The sequence below is a fragment of the Coregonus lavaretus genome (assembly GCF_964263955.1).
Source record: "Coregonus lavaretus genome assembly, chromosome: 21".
Taxonomy (NCBI): Eukaryota; Metazoa; Chordata; class Actinopteri; order Salmoniformes; family Salmonidae; genus Coregonus; species Coregonus lavaretus.
This window is the reverse complement of record NC_140008.1, coordinates 13262940-13284594: the sequence shown is the minus strand read 5'-3', so window position 1 is coordinate 13284594 and position 21655 is coordinate 13262940. Positions and strand designations below refer to the sequence as shown.

General features: G+C 44.2%; 1 protein-coding gene across 2 annotated transcripts; it reads right to left on the bottom strand.

Moving 5' to 3' along the window:
- Positions 1-5561: 5561 nt before the first annotated feature.
- Positions 5562-21655, bottom strand: fnbp4 (formin binding protein 4). 2 transcript variants are annotated; one of them, XM_084186319.1, is made up of 17 exons: positions 21497-21655; positions 20846-20926; positions 18863-18981; positions 15361-15541; positions 15077-15227; positions 14601-14700; positions 14155-14481; positions 13754-13946; positions 12185-12294; positions 11943-12047; positions 11518-11651; positions 10355-10506; positions 9758-10035; positions 9407-9527; positions 8987-9186; positions 6743-6900; positions 5562-6265 (listed from the first exon to the last, which is right to left on the bottom strand). In XM_084186319.1, the coding sequence occupies exons 1-17, from the start codon at positions 21609-21611 to the stop codon at positions 6172-6174; spliced, it is 2619 nt and encodes an 872-aa protein (XP_084042445.1). In that variant the 5' UTR covers positions 21612-21655; the 3' UTR covers positions 5562-6171. The 2 variants fall into 2 exon arrangements, with proteins under 2 accessions (XP_084042445.1, XP_084042446.1); XM_084186320.1 differs by having other exon boundaries at positions 14601-14697.

Below are 21655 nucleotides of genomic sequence, written 5' to 3'. Positions count from 1 at the left end.
ATTAAATAAGTCATTAAATGACTTTAGCCTAGTTTATACCCTACATAACCAACGCAAGAACGCTTAACAAAATGTCGATCCTGCGTTGCGGTATGAATTGCAGCACTGCACACGTCTGCGTTCTTTTGCTACGAAACGCCATTTTTACGTAGCTACTTGTAGTTATTTCATGCATAATAACGTAGGGTATAAACTAGGCTGTATGCCTTGATCACAACGACAGTGCTTTTTGAGGCAAAAATAGGACGCAGCTTCATCTGCATAAGTGTGCAACAAAAGTTCAACATTCACCTTCTGCTACCATTTCTGTCAAGCCGTCTACGCATACAGTTCGACGCATACGTTCGATAAATCCAACAAATGCACCACACAGAATGCACTGCAACTGCCTTTGCAACGCTGCAAGGGAAACGCAGCGTTCCATTGGAAATGAATGTACTTCTTGTCTACCAAAATGCAATGACACTGTTGGTGGGATCGAAGCGTTAGTCCCATGTCTTCAAATGAATACCTACACACTAAAATGAAAAACACAATCAAAGTCTGCTATGCAAAAGGTATGTAAGTGATTGAAAAATGACATTTAAAAAAATTGTTCCCCAAAGCCCAAAATGGTTAAATGAAAATACATCTATAAAGTTGGTGTAGATGTAAAATCGAGGGTATGGCAGTATCAATCCCTGGTTAAAAGGGAAAAGCACCACCTTCATAGTTACAGGAGTATGAGCTGATAAGGGATCAAAAGACCCAGAAGGAATTTTGATGTTGAGTAGCCTACTACTAGTTCACCTTCCTAAATGAGTAGAAACTGTTAGAAATAGCGTAATTCAAATCTGGTATTGGAATAAGAGAAAACATAATCAAGAGATATTCAATCCAAGCTAAATTTATTATATGCAAAATGTATGTATGATAAGTATGATGGTTCGTATACGGGCTCACTGAAATACCACGCAGGGCAGACAGAGAACTGATCCATTGTTACAGGCTCTTCTTTAAATACCCTGACAGTGATAGTTCCCGCTCCTTGCTGGGCCTATCAGAGTAGAGACTGAGCGTGGTTTAGACTTACTCAGCCTATCCGTTGGCGCACAGGCTGGTCCCAGCCCCTTGGCGCTCCACTGTTGCCAGGCATAAGTTGTTATCATCACAACCTGTAGAGTCAGCACCTTTTTGCAGTACACGTCCTTGAGCGCGGTTTAACAAAAAGGCAGTGTTCGTGTATGTGAGACATTTGAGACACAAGTTGTTATCTCCCCCTACTCCCTAACAGCTCCTCACATGAATCACAGCTTGTTATGTGAAACAATTTATATCAGTACAGTACAAACCTTTTATGTTTAATCATTAATGCATTCTTTCTAAGCTAGGCATCACATCTAGATCCCCACAAAACTAATAGTAGGCTAGTCCACTGGCAGCCTGGTTCAAATGTAGTAGCTTTAGGGACACTTTAGTTTTTAAAAAATTATCAAAAAAAAGAAATAAAGAGTATTGGGCCCGATGAGGTGTCCTCCTCAGATGTAGCCTGGAAAAAGCAATTGACATGGGCTGCATGTCATCCAGGTTACCCCTCAGAGGACTCGCAGGTGACCAAGTGTTTCCAGACCTTCCGGACTCCTGGAAGAAGCCCCAGATACCCTTCCTTATCTTCCAACAATTTACCTGACAAGATAAAAACGTGTAAGACTATCAGATGGATAATTGTCTGATAAAACATATCTTTATTAATTATTTATATCTTTATACTTATTTATATAAAATTGTCCCATAGACGGGTTGGTTGTTTAGCATCAAAACCGACACGTCCGCAACTATGGGGCAAAACAGACGTGGACGGCTTAGATTGTTGACAACATATAAACTATACTTTATCTCCAAATGTTTATTGAAAACAAATCAATTTGTACAATGAGCACTTATTGTCGCTCAAATATATCATTACAGTTGTTGGTTAGCTAGCTAGCAAATGTTTGCCATATTAGTATAGACATGACATGATTCAAAACAAGACATGGTATCAATAACGAGATACAACAAGCTTGTTGTTAGCTATCTGACTCTTCAGAATCATAACACCCATCTTTCTGCCTCTGCGATGGGTGCGCATCATTTTTGTGACGTTGTCAGCCAACAAGTCTATGAGAACATTTCCTCCCAGGAATACTCACTCACAGGGGGAGAATCCAAGGTAATGTCCACCTCTGGCTGGTCTGTAGTGTCTGCAAGGGCAATTCTCACTCTGGACTGTGAACAGAATTCAAGGATGCACAATTAAACTTCAATCTCACTTCCTTTACATATTCCTATAATTATACTTATTGGTACCGATATCAAAAAGCACAAGCAAATGACCATTCAAGAGTAATCTGGGCTTGTTTTATCTTGGCATAATTCACCCCCTCAGATTCCTCCTCCTCCACATCATCCTTGCTGCAGGATTTACTGCATGAGTCCTCAAGGTCTGAGGCATCGCTGTCATATGGGGTGGGCACTGAGGGCAATGGTGGAGACAATGGAGAGCATCTCCTGATCTTCAAAGAAATCCAACATTTTCAAGGAGTGTTTCAAACACTTGACCCTCCCAAGGTCTGTGCAGCTTCGATGCCATCTTGGAATCCAAACTCGTCTCATGTCCTAAATCAGATATTTTGGCCACTTCACCGTCAACCAATCTGGTCAGCTCTGTGACCAGATCACTTATCTGAATACACTGACGCTTGGCCATTTTTGGCATAGGGCATATTTTCTTGACAAGCTTCATCAGGACATCTTCTAGTAGAAGCTCCCTGATGAAGCTGGTGGAAACGGATATCACTTGTTCCACGGCTGTTCAATCTCAGTATTGATGCTGCTCTGTTCAGCCTTCTTATTCAAAGATTGACGGGTCATAATTTCTTTAAACAAGGCTGTCAATTCAAGGCTGTAGATTCCAGTTTTTCGGTGCCTTGAAGTTTGGATGGTGCATCCAATGTTCTTGTGCAGCTTGGGTACCTTGTGGCATAGTATATTTTATAGTGTTTCCTCTGTGCCATCAACTTTCTATGCACAGACAGCACCACCTGAAAGATGTCTGTTGTCTTCAGGCAGACATTGGCTTCGCTCCACCTGTTAGTCACCCACACTCACAGAGCACTAGTCAACTTGTTAGTCACGTCCTCAACTAGGATCCTGCCAGTTTAATCCTTAAGAGTCTATTGACGCACACGTGCGTCAATCTAAGTAACATAATACAAAAATCCCCATCAGAATCCGTCAATGTACGTTTTTTTGCATGGACTGCGTCGCCCTTCAGCATTTGTGGTGGAAGGAGGTCGAGCTACAGCGGTGTTTGTCAGACCATGAGACATCCCGAAAATCGTTCTTCTCACGGAAACGTCTGAAGCGTCTGACCGGTTTGGCCTACAAACTATTATGATACCTCTTTGGAAAGGGGAGAATCTCGCGATCACGATGTTGTTCTCCATTTTGCTCTACAAGTGTCACGGGACTTGTCTGAAACCGGTAACACTGATGTGCCAACTTCTGTCTGTAGTGTCTGAAGTTACTATTCCTCAAAAAGGTTATTGGAAATGTTCTTGCACCATTTCTTATGTTTCTCCTTTAGCAAAAAGTTAAGAAATTAGATTCTTGAAAATAAAGTTATTGGATTTGTTCTTAATTGAATGTGAATCTAGGCCCAGGTATACAACCAACTCCGGCGTGGAATGTAGACTGGGAGAGCATGCCAGATTCAATCTTACTCAAAGATTGGCCCTTCTGACCATAACGTTTGTCTCAGAGACATTGGGTACAGGGTTCTCACACAGCTGTTCAACATGGAATTTCTAGGAAGACATCACTGCTTCTTGAATAGGTGATTGATTGCTTACGGTTGTAGCGAGGGGAAGAGTACCCATGATTGTGCTTACCATCAGAGGACAAAGCTTTGCCACCAGTTCATAATGTAGCTTAAAGGTCGTTCATGGGGACCTCAAGGCCCTGAAATAGCATATTCCGGGCCAGTTTGCCCACTACCCCCTCCTGTAGGCAATTAGTAGGGCTTGGGATCACTTTCCCTCCGACGCTGGTGCTGGAGGGTTTCTTGCTTCTTGTGGCCATAAATGAACTCACTTTGTGCAATACAACCCTAAATAGGCAACTCCTCCACTGCAATCTTGTGCACAACCACATCGACGCCGAAACATGGTGATGGTGGCGGATGAATGGCATGGCAATGGGCCTCAGGAACTTGTCACGGTATCGCTGTGCATTCAAATTGCCATCAATAAAATACAATTGTGTTCGTTGTCCATAGCTTATGCCTGCCCATACCATAACCCCACCATGGGCACTTTGTTCACAATGTTGACATCAGCACACCGCTCACCCACAATGCCATACACGTAGTCTGCGGTTGTGAGGCCGGTTGGACATACTGCCAAATTCTCTAAAACGACATTGGAGGCAGCTTATTGTAGAAAAATTAACATTCAATTCTCTGGCAACAGCTTTAGTGGACATTCCTGCAGTCAGCATGCCAATTGCACGCTCACACAAAACTTGCGACATCTGTGGCATTGTGTTGTGAGACAAAACTGCAAATTTGAGTGGCCTTTTATTGTCCCCAGCACAAGGGGCACCGGTGTAATGATCATGCCGTTTAACCAGCTTCTTGATATGCTACACCTGTCAAGTAGATGGATTATCTTGGCAAAGGAGAAATGCTCTCTAACAGGGATATAAAACAATTTTTTACCTAAAATTAGAGAAATAAGCTTTTTGTGCATATGGGACAGTATTTCAGCTCATGAAACATGGGACCAACACTACATGTTGCGTTTATATTTTGGTTCAGTGTCGTTATGATGCAAGGTGATTTGTAGATCAGTCAGCAGGCAGTCGCTTGCACCGTCGGCTGCAATGTCCAACAAGACAAATGTCAGAAGAGGTTAGGAAAACCGGTTAGAACTTACGCTGGTTAGGAGAAGTAGGTTAAGGGTTAGCAAAAATTCTCAGACGAGACTCAAACATGCAACATTTGACAACACTGACATTAGCGGCATCCCTTCTAGCCATGATCCATCACCCTCAACTGACCGTGGATACTCATAATTCAGTCCCAAAAAGGTGAAAACAGTCAATGAAGATACCCATGATGGCACTGCCAAATTAATAATGAACTGACAATTAAAAGTCCCCCCCCCCCCCAAATTGAACTTGAATACAAAATGATTGCCACCCCCCATCATAGTAAAACACTCTTGATGTTCATTAAGACATAGGCCTATGCAATGTACACAGCTGAAAAACTGCACCCCACCAAAAAAAAGACACTCCCCTTCCCACCAAACTAGTCTTGATGGTTTTCAGCACAGGGAAATATATTTTTGCAATTATCAGGATATAATAAATGGCACATTGTGTTATTGGAGTGTCATCATGAATTAGCTAACTCTGGACAAGGAGAAGAGAGACATATAGCGGGATGGGTACTGGGTTGAATACTCATTTTACCTACTGGTTTAAATTGACAAATCTGCAGAAAGTAGTGTTGCAATGAAGAGGTTCCACTATTAGGTCATGTGATAATGCACTTTTATACATCACTTAAAACTCCCATCCAAAGTCAGGTAACAAGAAACCCTGATGAAAGTGTATGTTCTGGATATACCTAAAAGTACTGTGAATTACTATAGTTGAAGCATTAGAAAAGACAGCACCTTGCATTTCCATCCACCCTCTAATAAATGGAACAGTTGATACTTCAGAGAAACTGCAGTTATTAGGAAGATGTTATTAATCATAGTTTATTAAATGGCCAAGAGGAACATGGGGAGGTCAAAACATACCAAGAGTTGATCTCCATTATAAACAAATATTTATAAACTCCAGAATTCTTTGTGCCAAACGTTTCACAGAAAACAGCATTTATGCTTTAAACAGGGAGAGAGAGAGAAGTTTGGTAGGTTAACATGTAAAAACACTAGTGGGTTTTACAGCCGAGAATAAAAAATAAAATAAAAAATCCATCCAATGTATTCACAGACCAAGATATGAAGGGCTTTTCAAAACCTGTTTCAAAATGACAGTGAAAGAGTCAAAAGTGCACATACAGTCAGTCCTCTGATTCTTATCCAACGTTTGGAGTCAGGTTTAGGAGGGGTGTGTGTAGGCGGGGAGGGGAGTGTGTTACGTGTTCTTCATCATCTTCCTCTTCTTCAACAGCCTCTCTCGCCAGTCATCAGGTAAAGCCTCAAAGTTGGCGTTCTTTCCAGCTTTTCCCCTGCAATCCAACAGATAAATCTGTTTCTTACTGCCTTTCACCAAAAATGTGTGTATTAGAAGCTAAAATATAAAAACCTGAAGCACGTCTCCCATCAGAAAATTGTGTGCCATCACAGTAGTTCAGCAAAGGTCTGTGAAAGTTCTCATCATACTTTAAAAGAGTCCAGTCAACAAAAACCAGCAGGTACACTAAGGAACTGTAACCACTGCTGGACGAGATCAAACAGACTAATTTATATATATATATATATATATATATATATATATATATATATATATATATCTCTCTATCTATCAGAGGCTGTATGCATCAAGCGTCTCACAGCAGGAGTGCCGATGTAGGATCAGTTTAGCCTTTTAGATCATTATGAATAAGATACATGGAAAGTGACCTGATCCCAGATCAGCACGCCTACAGCGTGATTGTTGACACGGTCCAAGAAATGTGCAATTTATAAATCGGGGGGGGTCTTACGTGAGTAACTGCTGCTGTTTCCACTCCTCGATGCTCCTCTTGTTGAGCTGGTCTCGGTCCTCGTCACTAGAACTAGACTGCTCCTCTTCATCCAGTTCCTTCTGGATGCTCTGCCACTTCTTCACCAGGGACGGCATCTTCGTCTTGCTCTTCTTTGACTGGACACAGCAACCAGGGATGAGGGGAATAAAGGAGAGAGTGGGCGATTGTCATTTAACAGCGTCACTGTGGTTTGATTCAACTAGGAGACGCTTTCAATTGAAAGATTTATTACATTGAATTAGTCTACTGATCTTTCACAATCCTTTCTCCTCATCAATGCATAGAACAGATCAAATTTTATTTGTCACATGCGCCGAACACAACCGGTGTAGACCTTACCGTGAAATGCTTACTTACAAGCCCTTAACCAACAATGGAGGCAAGAAAATATTTACTAAGTAAACAAAAGTAAAACATTTGTTTTAAAGAGAAAAAAAAAAAGTTACACTAAATAACAATGAGGCTTTATACATTTACATCAGTACCGAGTCAATGTGCGGGGGTACAGGTTAGTCGAGGTAATTTGTACAAGTAGGTAGGGGTAAAGTGACTATACATAGATAATAAACAGCGAGTCGCAGCAGTCAATGCAATAGTCCGGGTGGCCATTTGATTAATTGTTCAGCAGTCTTATGGCTTGGGGGTAGAAGCTGTTAAGGACTTGGCACTCCGGTACCGCTTGCCGTGCGGTAGCAGAAAGAACAGTCTATGACTTGGGTGACTGGAGTCGGACAATTTTTTGGGCCTTCCTCTGACACCGCCTAGTATATAGGTCCTGGATGGCAGGTAGCTTGGCCCCAGTGATGTACTGGGCCGTACGCACTACCCTCTGTAGCGCCTTACGGTTGGATGCCGAGCAGTTGCCATACCAGGTGGTGATGCAACCGGTCAGGGCACTCTCAACGCAACTTTGAGGATCTGGGGACCCATGCCAAATCTTTTCAGTCTCCTGAGGGGGAAAAGGCGTTGTTGTGTCCTCTTCACAACTTTCTTGGTGTGATTGGACCATGGTAATTTGTTGGTGGACACCAAGGAACTTGGACAGGGAACACAGGAGGGGACTAAGCACGCAATCCTGTTGAGGATCAGTGTGGCAGATGTGTTGTTGCCTACCCTTACCAACTGGGAGCGGCCCGTCAGGAAGTCCAGGATCCAGTTGCAGAAGGAGGTGTTTAGTCCCAGGGTCCTTAGCTTAGTGATGAGCTTTGTGGGCACTATGGTGATGAAAGCTGAGCTGTAGTCAATGAATGGCATTCTCACATAAGTGTTCCTTTTATCCAGGTGGGAAAGGACAGTGTGGAGTGCGATTGAGTCATCTGTGGATCTGTTGGGGCGGTATGCGAATTGGAGTGGGTCTAGAGTTTACTGGGATGATGGTGTTGATGTGAGCCATGACCAGCCTTTCAAAGCACTTCATGGCTACCAACGTGAGTGCTATGGGGCGGTAGTCATTTAGGCAGGTTACCTTCGCTTTCTTGGGCACAGGGACTATGGTGGTCTGCTTGAAACATGTAGGTATTACAGACTGTCAGGGAGAGGTTGAAAATGTCAGTGAAAACACTTGCCAGTTGGTCTGCGCATGCTCTGAGTACATGTTCTGGTAATCCGTCTGACCCCGTGGCCTTGTGAATGTTGACCTATTTAAAGGTCTTGCTCACATTGGCTATGGAGAGCGTGATCACAGTCGTTCGGAACAGCTGGTGCTCTCATGCATGCTTCAGTGTTACTTGCATCGAAGCGAGCATAAAAAGGCATTTAGCCCGTAGGCTCGCATCACTGGGCATCTTGCGGCTGGGTTTCCCCTTGTACAGTGCATTCTGAAAGTATTCAGACCCCTTGACTTTCACATTTTGTTACATTACAGCCTTATTCTAAAATTGATAAAATTGTAAGTAAGTAAGGTGAGCGCCATCTGGTAGGGTTTCCACAGCCATAGTCAAAATTACCTAGATCGTAACAATTTACAAAAACAAGAAATTGTAGAAATAGGTGGGCTTTATGACTTTGTGGCTGTGGTTACTAGTGACGAACGGTAAGTAGGTAGCCAGGACTGCGGTAGATTGAACTGCATTGTCCCCTAGCGGTCATATGCAGAACCATATCTGGATTGTGAATTCACATCATTACGATTCTTTTTTTAAACATTTAAGCGTCAAACATTTGTCACATCCCTAATTGGATATTAAAATCAAAGACACCCACCTTATCCTTCTTCAGTTTCTTGGTCTTGTCCGTGGGCAGTGTTTTAAGCCCTGTGGGGTCCAGGGCAGAGGGGGCCTGAGTGGGGGGTAGCGGGGGGTGGGTTGGGGGAGGTGGGAGAGGTGGGGCCACTGGTTCAGAAGGCAGTGGAGATGTAGCTACCGCAGACACACCCCAGTAGGCAGCTCCTGACATCACAGGTGCTGAGGACACAGGACGGAACACAAAAGTCAACTATGATCTCACTAAAACACCTATACCGTGAGACACTACGGTCCCATCTCCCAACAGAAAAATACTTAAATCACAGTAATTCAGTACAGGTCTGTGAAAGTTCTCATCATAGAGAGTCCTGCTACTTCAAAAGTAATGTTAATATGAAAACCAGCAGGCTGATTGGATGACGGCGTCATGGCTTTTTACCTGCTGTGGTCTGTGTGTAGAGGATGGCGCTGCTGCCGATGGTTGCAGCCTTGGTCAGCTGACCTGCTCCTGAAGCCTTGCGTTTCTGACTCTTACCCAGGGAGGCTGAAGACTCCACAACCTGAGAGGAGAGAAAATACTGAAAAAGATAAGCTTACAGTAAAAGCCCATCTTATGCTAATGTCCAACAAAATGCTTGTTAAGCACATCTCCTATCAGATTTTTTTTTGGGTTGCAATCACATTCATTCAGTACAGGTCTGTAAAATGTATCATTTAGAGTCATGTTAACAGAAACCAGCAAGCCCACTGACTAGCACTTGACAACTGCTGGACAAGGCTGGTCACATACCTTCATGCCGACAAAGCCCGGAGGGAGTGGAGGCTCTGTTCCAGGTGCTGGAGGCTCACTGTCATCATCATCATCCTCCATCTCTACCTCCTCTATCTCTCCATCATCATCCAGGGGAGGAGGGGGGAGAGGGGGCGGTGACTCTGGGGGTGGAGGGGGAGGCGGGGGGGAGTCAGCAGGGGGAGGGGGCTGGTCAGGGGGAAGTGGGGGCTGAGGCACAGACCAATAGGAGGGAAGGCCAGGCTGAGGGGGGACGATGGGTGTGAAGATTGAAGCTCCTGCAATATGATAGAAAATGTATAAAAGCTGGGATTAGTTGTGTACCCTTTCTTTGTCAGAGGACTAAGGTTAACCAAATACTGACTAGTTAGTAACATATGACAGTGGCGGGTTCCATAGCTCAAGACCTACTCGTTGAAAGCCAAATGCGCTAAGCTGTCCATCTCCCTTCAGATTTTCAGTCATTCAGTACAGGTCTGTGAAAGTTCCTTGAGAGTCATGCAACTAGCCAACTAGTGTGGTTCAAGGCCAAGAGATTCATCTGGACCTGTAGATATGGAGGCTGTAAGAGGACAGTAAAGGGTCTTGGGGACTGACCTGCGACTGCGAGCCCACCAGTGGGTACGGGCGGGGGTTTGGGTTCCTCCTGTATGGACGCCTTCGCTCCTTCTTCCCGCTCTTCCTCTGCTGGGAAGTCCCACTGGGAGGCACTGGTGCGGTCGTAGGTATAGAAATACCTCCTCTGCTCTCTAGAAGGAGGGAGAACAGAGATACAAGACAGTCTCAACAGCTGGCCTCATAACTGGCTGAGTCGCAGTATACCTTGGGCAGTGGGGGGGGGGGGGAGGGGAGATATGGGACTGCCACATAGAGGGGGAATGTTGGGCTGGACAGCCAGATTAGCCATCCAGGAGAAAAGGCCAGATTAGATCGGGATGGGTGACATTGATGGGGAACCCACCTTAACGCTCTCAAAACCAAATTAATAAAACAAAACAAACAGCTTGGGTCCTGCAAAGTCAATCAAAGCAGGGTTCAGATGTTCACATAATGGTTGTTATGACAACATACACAGAACTTTTTGTCCCCCAAACATAGATGCCAGAGAGATAGGCATCTTGATTTTCAACTCAACAACCAAAGGCAAAAAACATTACACTTTATACAATATTTTTTTACATCAGCAATATCTATCAATTTTCAGTCAATCAAGGAAAAAACAGGAAACATGAAATAGAGTTGGTCTGACCTGCTGGGTCCTTGTCAACGCTCCGTCTTCGCTTTAACTGACGCGGTTTGTGACACTCCTCGTTTCCGGGGCGTCACTCTGTCAATCATGTCGCCCAGCAATGCATTCTGGGGCTGTAGTCCTGTAAAGTGCAAAGCTCTCGCACACAACCACCTTCCTAGCTACTGTACCTCTGTTCCACTGTCTGGACACCCAAAACAGCCTACAGAGCCCCCACCCCCCCACCCCAAAGACAAGCGCCAGAGTCTGGGCTATGGTTGGACAGGACAGGGGGTCCTTTCTCTGGTGGTAGTGTTAGGGGATCAAGCTGCTCCCTCATCACCACTGGCAGCGCAGAGTGCCAGCATTGCATCACAGAAACCTTGAGGGTCTGTCTCCATTTCATTTAATCCACAGATTAGTTAGGATCTCCCCCATATCAGGTTAAAAAGGTGGCGACCCCAGCTCTGAGGGGGTCGTTGTCACAGGGCTTGGGGGGTGATTAGAGATGTTAAAGGTAAGGAGCGCGTACCTGTCCCAGTGGCACGACCAGCCTTTAGGGGCGGCGTTAAGTTCGTAATGTTTTATGTGCTCGGCGGCTTCCTGCAGCCTGCGGCGGAGATAGATCCCGTTCAGAGCCCCCTCCCGCCAGTCAGCGATCCGCGTCTGAGAGAAAGGAAGGGGAATAAAGGGAGGGGGGACAATGACCATTAGGCATGTACCTTTTTTTTCTAAAATGAGGAGAGGATGTTATCAAATTAATTTTTAAAAATAAACATCTCCCATCAGAACGATAACTTGCAATCACAGTTATTCAGTACAGGTCTGTGAAAGTTCTCATCATTGAGAGATGCAGCTAGCCAACTAGTGTGGTTTAAAAGCAAAGAGAATATAATCTGGACCTATAGATATAGGCTGTCACTGTAGATAAACTATGACAGATCATGGTCCTCCTACCTCAGTCTGTAACAGAAGAAGCTGGAAGTTGGAGATGGTTATCTTGTTGATCCCCAAAAACTCCATCTTGCTGGTTAAGGTGTTGGCAAGTTCTCCGATCTGAAACTGATCATTCAAAACATTTTATTAATTAGTTAGCCACCAGTTATTTTAAAATCACTCATGAGTAGGCCCATGGTTCTCATGCGGAGGCCCTACTACGAAGAGTTAAATTGGTGTGAGAGTTGATAAAGGTTCAGTACCTTGAGCTCTGGAGTTTCCACTTCCTCCTTTGGTGGCACTTTAGTAACTGTTTTGTCCCCAGTTTCCTTGTCCTCCTCTTCCCCAGCCTTCTCTGGGACTTTGGAATGTGCTGCAAAACATGCATAAGAGGACTAGTATTAAGGCTAACCCTACATGTGTATGACAGAGTTTGTCTGGGCAGCATATCAGATCTTAAATCCTCAGGGCTTGACATTAACTGTGTTCGCTTGCAAAGGGGCAAGTAATTTTTTTTATGTATATATATATATATATATATATATATATATATATATATATATATATATATATATATATATTCGTTTTTTTACGAATAAGCAGATTATAGATTTAAACTGTATGAATGGACAAGTAAAAAAGATCACACAAAAAACACAATATCAAATACTTAGGCTACTCCGATCATAATTGGATCGGATTTAGATCAAAGTGTTCTCCGGATGCGATGTTTTGCTCACTGTCCTCCCAATCTCTGCAGTGTGTGTCGGAGTATAATAATTGTAGTCCCGCATTGACAGACATGAGCAGTCTTTCTTTTGAGATCAAAGCGAGCCTAGCCACGTTTGTACATTTGTTGATAATTGCTAGTGAGTTATTTGCCCAGTTATAGCTAATTTTGGGTCAGCAATGAAACCAATACTGCATACTCCGGTTGTAAAACAGTCTCAAGTGCTCGAAATTGGCTAGGATTCTCCACAATTCAATATTGGCCATGTAATTCTGACAAAGTAACACCTATGCTGTCAAGATCTTCCCTGAACACTGAATTATTTAACCTTACAAAATAGATAAACATCTTAGTTAGCTACCTCGCCCATCTTAGCCATTTGATTCCTGGTTCATTGAATGAGGGAATAATTGTATAAAGACATACTGTAAGTAGTTTGTTGTAATTGTATAGTGCCAGGGTGGCCAACCCTCTTCCTGGAGAGGCCAGACGAGCTACTGGGTGTGCAGGCTTTTGCGCAAGCCTTGCTCGAACATACCACATTGTAAAAAACAATAATAAAAGAAACAGCTGCTCAACAGGACCTTGATAAGCTGCCTCTGGTGTGTTTGAGCAGGGTTGGATAAAAAGCCTGCACACCCAGTAGCTCACCAGATGGAGGGTTAACGGACCACGTGTTTTATACAGTAGCCCATCAGTGCAGTATATTACTTTGTGGGGGGGTTAAGTGCCTTGCTCAAGGCCACAAATGCAGGAGATATAATACATGGGATCAGAGGCCAGCAGCCTTCCATTGTCAATACCAGTAATAATGTTATTTTGTGAAGTGGTTCCTTGACTCATACACCCATTTTAATTTACCTTTTTGGCCAATGGTGTTACCGACCAAGTGATTTGAGCTTTTGAACAAGTGAAAATAAAATGTTTAAGAAGTCCTACCTTGTCCAAAGGACAAGTGGCTAAAAAAAGTCCAGCCCTGGTCCTAGAGAAGTGTTAACATCCCAGGATGAACCACATCCGAACAATATAATAATGTAATCTGCTCAGAGTTTGTGTATCTGGACTGGATCGCTCGCACACTAACGGTTCTCCAGACACTCACCTGTGTCTGGGTCTTCCCGTGTATCTGAGCCCCTGCTGTTTGAGTCTGGGCTGGCTGCTCTGAGGAAGGCAGTCTTCCACTTGGCGTTTTTCAGAAGCAGACTACGAGGCCCGGTGGCCTCCTGACTGGCCTCAGAACAGGGGCTGGAGCCCCCCGCACTGCAATCGCCCTCTTCCAACGCCCGCAGCTCGGCCTAGGGGGCAGAGGGACAAAGAGGACAAATGCTCATGTTGGATTCATGGTAAAGGATAACTCCCGACCGGACACACTAATTCTGCACGTGTTGAATTGTCAACATTTGTCTGTGACCTTTTCAAAAGAGTCACAATATATAAACTAACTTGAAAGATGTACATGCAACATCCCTGGTTAAATAAAGGATGAATAAAACATAAGATGACCTTTTTCCTGTCCAGAGCCAGCTCCAGCTCCATGGTGTCCTCTTCCATCTCCTCTGCATCAGAGTCCTCCTCAGACTGGTTCCTGCTGCGTTGGTCCCTCAGGGGGTGTGCAGGGGTATCTGGCTCATTCAGGGGGGGAGCAGGGGACCCTGGGAGGCTATCCTCCAAGCTGTTCTCCCTCTCCTCCAGCCCTCCCACCAGCCTTTTCCTCCACCTCTCCTCCGCTTCTTTCACCGCCGCAGGGATGAGGGGACCGAGGAGAGAGGCGGCCACACCACGACGCTCCTCTTCCTCACTGGTAAGGGCCACCACACTCTCCATCACCTCCTGACAAAGAGACACACAGCGTTAGGCATAGCCACACTTTTGCCAACAAATGTGCAGGAGAGTACTTTTTTTGGGATTCACACTGAATCACTGAACACAAAAGTACTCTAATAACTCACCTTTTTTGTCTTCGATGTCAGGGCACTAACAGCAGTGGAGTGTTGTTCAGCATAGCAACCTGCACTCTGAGTAGCGCCGTTGCCGTTGACTGTCGAGCTACTGGGGATGAAATAGAAAACAGGTCCAATCTAAAACTAAGTAGAAACACATTCCAGAGTCATGCTGTGGCGTAGGAAACCACTTGTGTATGACTAACATTTGTGTATTATGTTGTACCGTCCATTAACACCTCACCTGTCTGCGTACTGCTGCAGGCCCTGCACCTGGTGGGCCAGGTAGTAATTAACACCTCACCTGTCTGCGTACTGCTGCAGGCCCTGCACCTGGTGGGCCAGGTAGTAATTAAACACCTCACCTGTCTGCGTACTGCTGCAGGCCCTGCACCTGGTGGGCCAGGTAGTAATTAACACCTCACCTGTCTGCGTACTGCTGCAGGCCCTGCACCTGGTGGGCCAGGTAGTAATTAACACCTCACCTGTCTGCGTACTGCTGCAGGCCCTGCACCTGGTGGGCCAGGTAGTAAGGCAGCTGCCAGGCCACTTCGTTGGTCTGAGTGTTCCAGTAGTAGTAACAACCTGTGTTGTCATCCCACACCTCCTGCCAGTCCCCCATCTCCAATCCTCCCACTGGTGGACAGGAAACAAATAAGGAACTCTAGATCAGCAGAACCGCACACTTCACACGTCATAAAACAATGGCCAACTGCTACTTTTTAGGTAAGTTCTGCACAAATGTATGAAATACAATAAAACCGGTCACCTCCAGCGAGTGAAGTATGGGTATCATACTGGAAGTCCACCCCAGTACTCTCCAGCTCTGTCCCCATCTCAGAGGCATGTTGCTGGGCTTTGGGTTCTGGACGTGGTGGGGTGGGGGCTGGGGCCGACCGATCCCCTGTGGGCTCCTCTGAGCCCGGCTGTGTAGTGATGGCGTCAATTTCCTATTTGGGGGTGAGACAGTTAAAGTTTGTTGAAGGACACCACTTGTCTAAATACTTTTTTAAAGCAGGGAAATAAAGGCCAACACGTGGCAATCACGTGTATAGCATTCTAAGACAACTACGAAAAGAGTGAAAAACAAATTCGGGCTGACCCCATTTAGTAGACTGGTCGATAGGCTGTTGAGCGACAGATTTTAGTCGAGCAGTCGCAATTATATAAACATTTTAATGGCAGACGAGACACCCGTCTGATTCGCACCTGACAGTGGACTAATCCATTGCGGAGGCTGCGGGGATGGCACAGTCCATCACTCTAGACAGGCATCGGTGACGTAAGGCACGCGTGCCGCGAAGGTATTTGCCTTGGCATACCAAGTAATTTCATAAAAATAGACAAAAAGTGAAATTGCATTGGTTTTCCATAAATGGCTACTGCTTTGGACCAGACACAGTGAGATAATATTCCTTAGGCCTACAGTATGTGTGAAAATAACGCGTCTTAGGTATAATTTTTAAATGTTGAGTGAAGGGAAGCATGGCTTGCACAAGGCGCGTCTCTCTACAGAAGGCACTTTCTCGCCAACTCATAAGCATTAATTGTTTCATAACTTAATTGTGTGAATCGTTTGCCCTTTGTTTAGTGTATCATTCACCGTTACGTAGATCACCAGTAGTACATTTACAGTTAATTCCCATCATTTCTAATCTGTTTACAGCTATTTCTGTTAATGCATTCAATATATTATCGTCCATTACCGTTCTCATTGTCGGAGTGGACAAATTGTTTGCAGAGCTCACAACCTATGCTACACCTGTGAGAAACAAGTTTCGATTGATTTAATTCACGAGTTGTCAATGTGGTTATTGTATTGTTTGGAGCGCTCCTGTCAATGTTGAGTAAGTAATAGTAGGCCTAGGCTACATGGCCCGCACGCAAATGTATGAAATGTGCTCATTTGGGGATGTCTGATAGTATTTCTGACCGTCTTAACTCACCACTACTAATGACCCATGGAGCTTCTCAAAGTAATCCCTCTTCACCTCAAAAAGCAAGTAAACTACGTGTTTTTACATCCATTGGGAACAATAGTCTTTCCAGCTCTCTCCCTTTCGATAGCCACTGAGCTTCTGCGTGAAATGGAAAAATGTCATGCTCTGATCCAGTGGAAACGTAATTATTACAGAACAAAAATGTAAAACGCAACATACAACAATTTAACGGAGTTACAGTTCACATTTTAGAGAACTAAGCTTTTTGTGCGTATGGAACATTTCTGGGATATTTTATTTCAGCTCATGAAACCAATACTTTACATGTTGCATTTATATATCTGATTTATAGGATTTTTTAAAATATTTTTATCAGGATATTTTCTACCTGCAATGTTTATGTGTTAGCTTTATGTAGGCTATTTTTACATACAGTGAGGGAAATAAGTATTTGACTCCTCTGCAAAACATGACTTAGTACTTGTGTGCAAACCTGGTGGCCAACTACAAGAAACGTCTAACCTCTGATTGCCAACAAGGGTTTTGCCACCATCTCAGGAGGGATTTTGTTCCACTCCTCTTTGCAGATCTTCTCCAAGTCATTAAGGTTTCGAGGCTGACGTTTGGCAACTCGAACCTTCAGCTCCCTCCACAGATTTTCTATGGGATTAAGGTCTGGAGACTGGCTAGGCCACTCCAGGACCTTAATGTGCTTCTTCTTGAGCCACTCCTTTGTTGCCTTGGCCATGTGTTTTGGGTCATTGTCATGCTGGAATACCCACCCGACCCATTTTCAATGCCCTGGCTGAGGGAATGAGGTTCTCACCCAAGATTTGACGGTACATGGCCCCGTCCATCGTCCCTTTGATGCGGTGAAGTTGTCCTGTCCCCTTAGCAGAAAAACACCCCCAAAGCATAATGTTTCCACCTCCATGTTTGACGGTGAGGATGGTGTTATTGGGGTCATAGACAGCATTCCTCCTCCTCCAAACACGGCGAGTTGAGTTGATGCCAAAGAGCTCGATTTTGGTCTCATCTGACCACAACACTTTCACCCAGTTCTCCTCTGAATCATTCAGATGTTCATTGGCAAACTTCAGACGGCCCTGTATATGTGCTTTCTTGAGCAGGGGGACCTTGCGGGCGCTGCAGGATTTCAGTCCTTCACGGCGTAGTGTGTTACCAATTGTTTTCTTGGTGACTATGGTCCCAGCTGCCTTGAGATCATTGACAAGATCCTCCCGTGTAGTTCTGGGCTGATTCCTCACCATTCTCATGATCATTGCAACTCCACGAGATGAGATCTTGCATGGAGCCCCAGGCCGAGGGAGATTGACAGTACTTTTGTGTTTCTTCCATTTGCGAATAATCGCACCAACTGTTGTCACCTTCTCACCAAGCTGCTTGGCGATGGTCTTGTAGCCCATTCCAGCCTTGTGTAGGTCTATAATCTTGTCCCTGACATCCTTGGAGAGCTCTTTGGTCGTGGCCATGGTGGAGAGTTTGAAATCTGATTGATCGATTGCTTCTGTGGACAGGTGTCTTTTATACAGGTAACAAAATGAGATTAGGAGCACTCCCTTTAAGAGTGTGCTCCTAATCTCAGCTCGTTACCTGTATAAAAGACACCTGGGAGCCAGAAATCTTTCTGATTGAGAGGGGGTCAAATAATTATTTCCCTCATTAAAATGCAAATCAATTTATAACATTTTTGCCATGCGTTTTTCTGGATTTTTTTGTTGTTATTCTGTCGCTCACTGTTCAAATAAACCTACCATTAAAATGATAGACTGATCATTTCTTTGTCAGTGGGCAAATGTACAAAATCAGCAGGGGATCAAATACTTTTTTCCCTCACCGTAGTTGGCAATATAACAAAAATAAGTTATTATAATTGAAATGAAACTGTTCCACAAACATTTGCATAAAATCATAACTGGCACGCAGATCGGTAGAAATAGTAAGAAATTGTAAATTGGCACTCCACATGAAAAAGGTTGCCGACCCCTGGTGTAGCATATTACCGGCAACTTCAGGCGCGTAATGGCAGAATCTGCAAAGGCCAGCAGGAGGAGGGTAATGAACAGGTTCTGGTCATCTTGATCTGGCTCCCGCGAGTCATTTGTGTGTATTAATTATTTCAAACAGTGTGCTTAAAACAAACAAGCTCGGTGCATATAGTTGATTTTATTAAAACACATAGGGTGTGTCTATATGGAAAAATTGAAGGGAAAAAATTTGCGATTGGTCACAAGAACCGATGACTGTCGACCCAAAACAAATGTGGGGTCGGGAACAGCCCTAACAGAAATACAGTATTGATATACTCACGGCCATGAAATTGGCGAGTATGTCTGCAGACTGGTGTTGGGTTCTGACGGTGGGGGGCTGGAAGTCAGCATCCTCTTCTTCATCACTGTCCTCATAGGCCCCCAGGAGGGACAGACCCTCTGAGGAGAAACGCACAAACAAGAGTTGCTGGTCAGGTAATGTACATAGGCAACCATGCTTGTGTGCACGCGATTAGTAAACAGGACCGAAGACGTCTTTTGTTAACTCCCCCAGCTAATGCATAGGCTTGAGCTCAGCAGGATGACAGTCTTATGGCAGGAGACCCGGGTTTGAACCAAATTCACACAAGCAGAGATATGCCAAGACACACACACCACAATATGGCATACAGTGCCTTCAGAAAGTATTCATACCCCTTGACTTATTCCACAGCGTATTAGAGCCTGAATTCAAAATTGATTAAATACACACCCCATAATGACAGTGAATTTTTTTTTGCACATTTCTTGAAAATGAAATACATGCATCTAATTTACATAAGTATTCACACCTTCTACTTTGTAGAAGCACCTTTGGTGGCGATTACAGCTGTGAGTTTTTTGGGGGTAAGTCTAAGAGCTTTGCACACCTGGATTGTACAAAGCATGCCCATTATTCTTTATAAAATTCTTCAAGCTCTGTCAAGTTGATTGTTGATCTTTGCTAGACAGCCATTTAAGTCTTGACATACAGTTTTAACTTAAATCTGCTTGAAAATGTAAGTAGGGCACTCAGGAACATTCAATGTCATTTTGGTAATGAACTCCAGTGTAGATTTCTCCTTGTGTTTCAGGTTATTGTCCTGCTGAAAGGTGAATTGCAAAGCAGACAACCAGGTTTTTCTCTATTCCGTTTATTTTTATCCTAACAATCGCCCTTGTCCTTGCTGATGACAAGCATACCCATAACATGATGCATCCACCATCATGCTTGAAAATATGAAGAGTGGTACTCTGATGTGTTGGATTTGCCCCAAACATTGTATTCAGGACATAAAGTGAATTTCATTGCCACATTGTGGTCTAAGGCACTGCATTGCAGTGCTAGCTGTGCCACTACAGATCCTGGTTCGAATCCAGGCTCTGTTGTAGCCGGCCGCAACCGGGAGACCCATGGGGCGGCGCACAATTGGCCCAGCGTCGTCCAGGGTAGGGAATGGCCGGCAGGGATGTAGCTCAGTTGGTAGAGCATGGCGTTTGCAACGCCAGGGTTGTGGGTTCGATTCCCACGGGGGGGGGCAGTATGAAATACAAAAATGTATAGTCGCTCTGGATAAGAGCGTCTGCTAAATGACTAAAAAATAATACTTTTAGGTTAGTATTGTGGAGTAACTACAATGTTGACTCATCCTCACTTCTATCACATCCATTAAACTAACGGATTTAAAGTCAGTCACCATTTGCTCCATGAGCGGTTTCCTTCCTCTCCGGCAAACTGAGTTAGGAAGGATGCCTGTATCTTTGTAGTGACTGGGTGTACAGATACACCATCCAACGTGTAATTAATAACATCACCATGCTCAAAGGGATATTAAAAGTCAGCTTTTTTATTTTAACCCATTTACCAATAGTTGATCTTCACGAGGCATTGGAAAACCTCCCTGGTCTTTGTGGTTGAATCAGTGTTTGAAATTCACTGCTCGACTGAGGGACCATACAGATAATTGTATGTGTGGGGTACAGAGATGAGGTAGTCATTCAAAAATCATGTTAAACACTTATTGCACACAGTGAGTTCATGCAAATTATGACGTGACTTGTTAAGCACATTTTTACTCCTGAACTTATTTAGGCTTGCCATAACAAAGGGGTTGAATACTTATTGACTCAAAACATTTCAGCGTTTCATTTTCTATTCCACTTTGACATTATGGGGTTGTGTGTGTAGGCCAGTGACAAAAGCTCTATTTAATCAATTTTATATTCAGGCTGTAACAACAAAACGTGGAAAAAGTCAAGGGATGTGCATAATTTCTGATCTTACCTGTGGCCTTAACGGGCATCCTCATTTCTGTGGTTACTTCTCTTGGGAAACTGTATTCATCAGAGTTACCCTCCTGTTCGTCTGCAAAACACGCATAATTGCAATTGTTAAAGTGGCTGAATAACGATCATTTAACTAGCTAACGTTAGGTATGTGGTCTGGATTGAGCAGAGGGCTCAGTAGTGCGAGTCTAGCTACCATTGATAGGCATAGCTAGTTGTATAAATTGTCATCGTGCTAGTTCGCTGGTTTATGCAGCGTTTGTTCACGAAATCAGACAACAGGCCGCACGCGACTACAACTCGCTCTTTGCGCAGTATGTTAGCCTACTAACAGTCACGTTAGCTGGCTAGGCTACCTAGCTAGTTAACACTTTAGAACCCGCGAAACACCCACAAATCAATAAACAGCGTTGCCTACATTGCGTCTGAACTAGTTATTTAAATATAGTGAACAAGTAAAACAATAACATTAATTTCTGGAACATAACGTTACATTTTGAACGACTGGCTAGCTAAGCTACATCACCGGCTAGGCCAGTTAACTAGCTTCTCCAATGTGTGATCAGCGAAAAATGGGCCCGATTTTGAACGAATCATCCACCGACCGTAAACTAAAACATAAAATATGATGGTGTCTTCATGTTTTTACCTTCGGATACTGAACCTAAAGAGTCTTCTCTTCCACAGACGGTCCCGCTTCGAGGTGGGAAAAGCTGTAGTATTGTTCTGCGTCCTCCTGTTCCTGTGCGAGTTTTCTTTCCCATCGCTGGTCTCACTGAGGTATATGGTTGCAGCGCCAATGCACTAG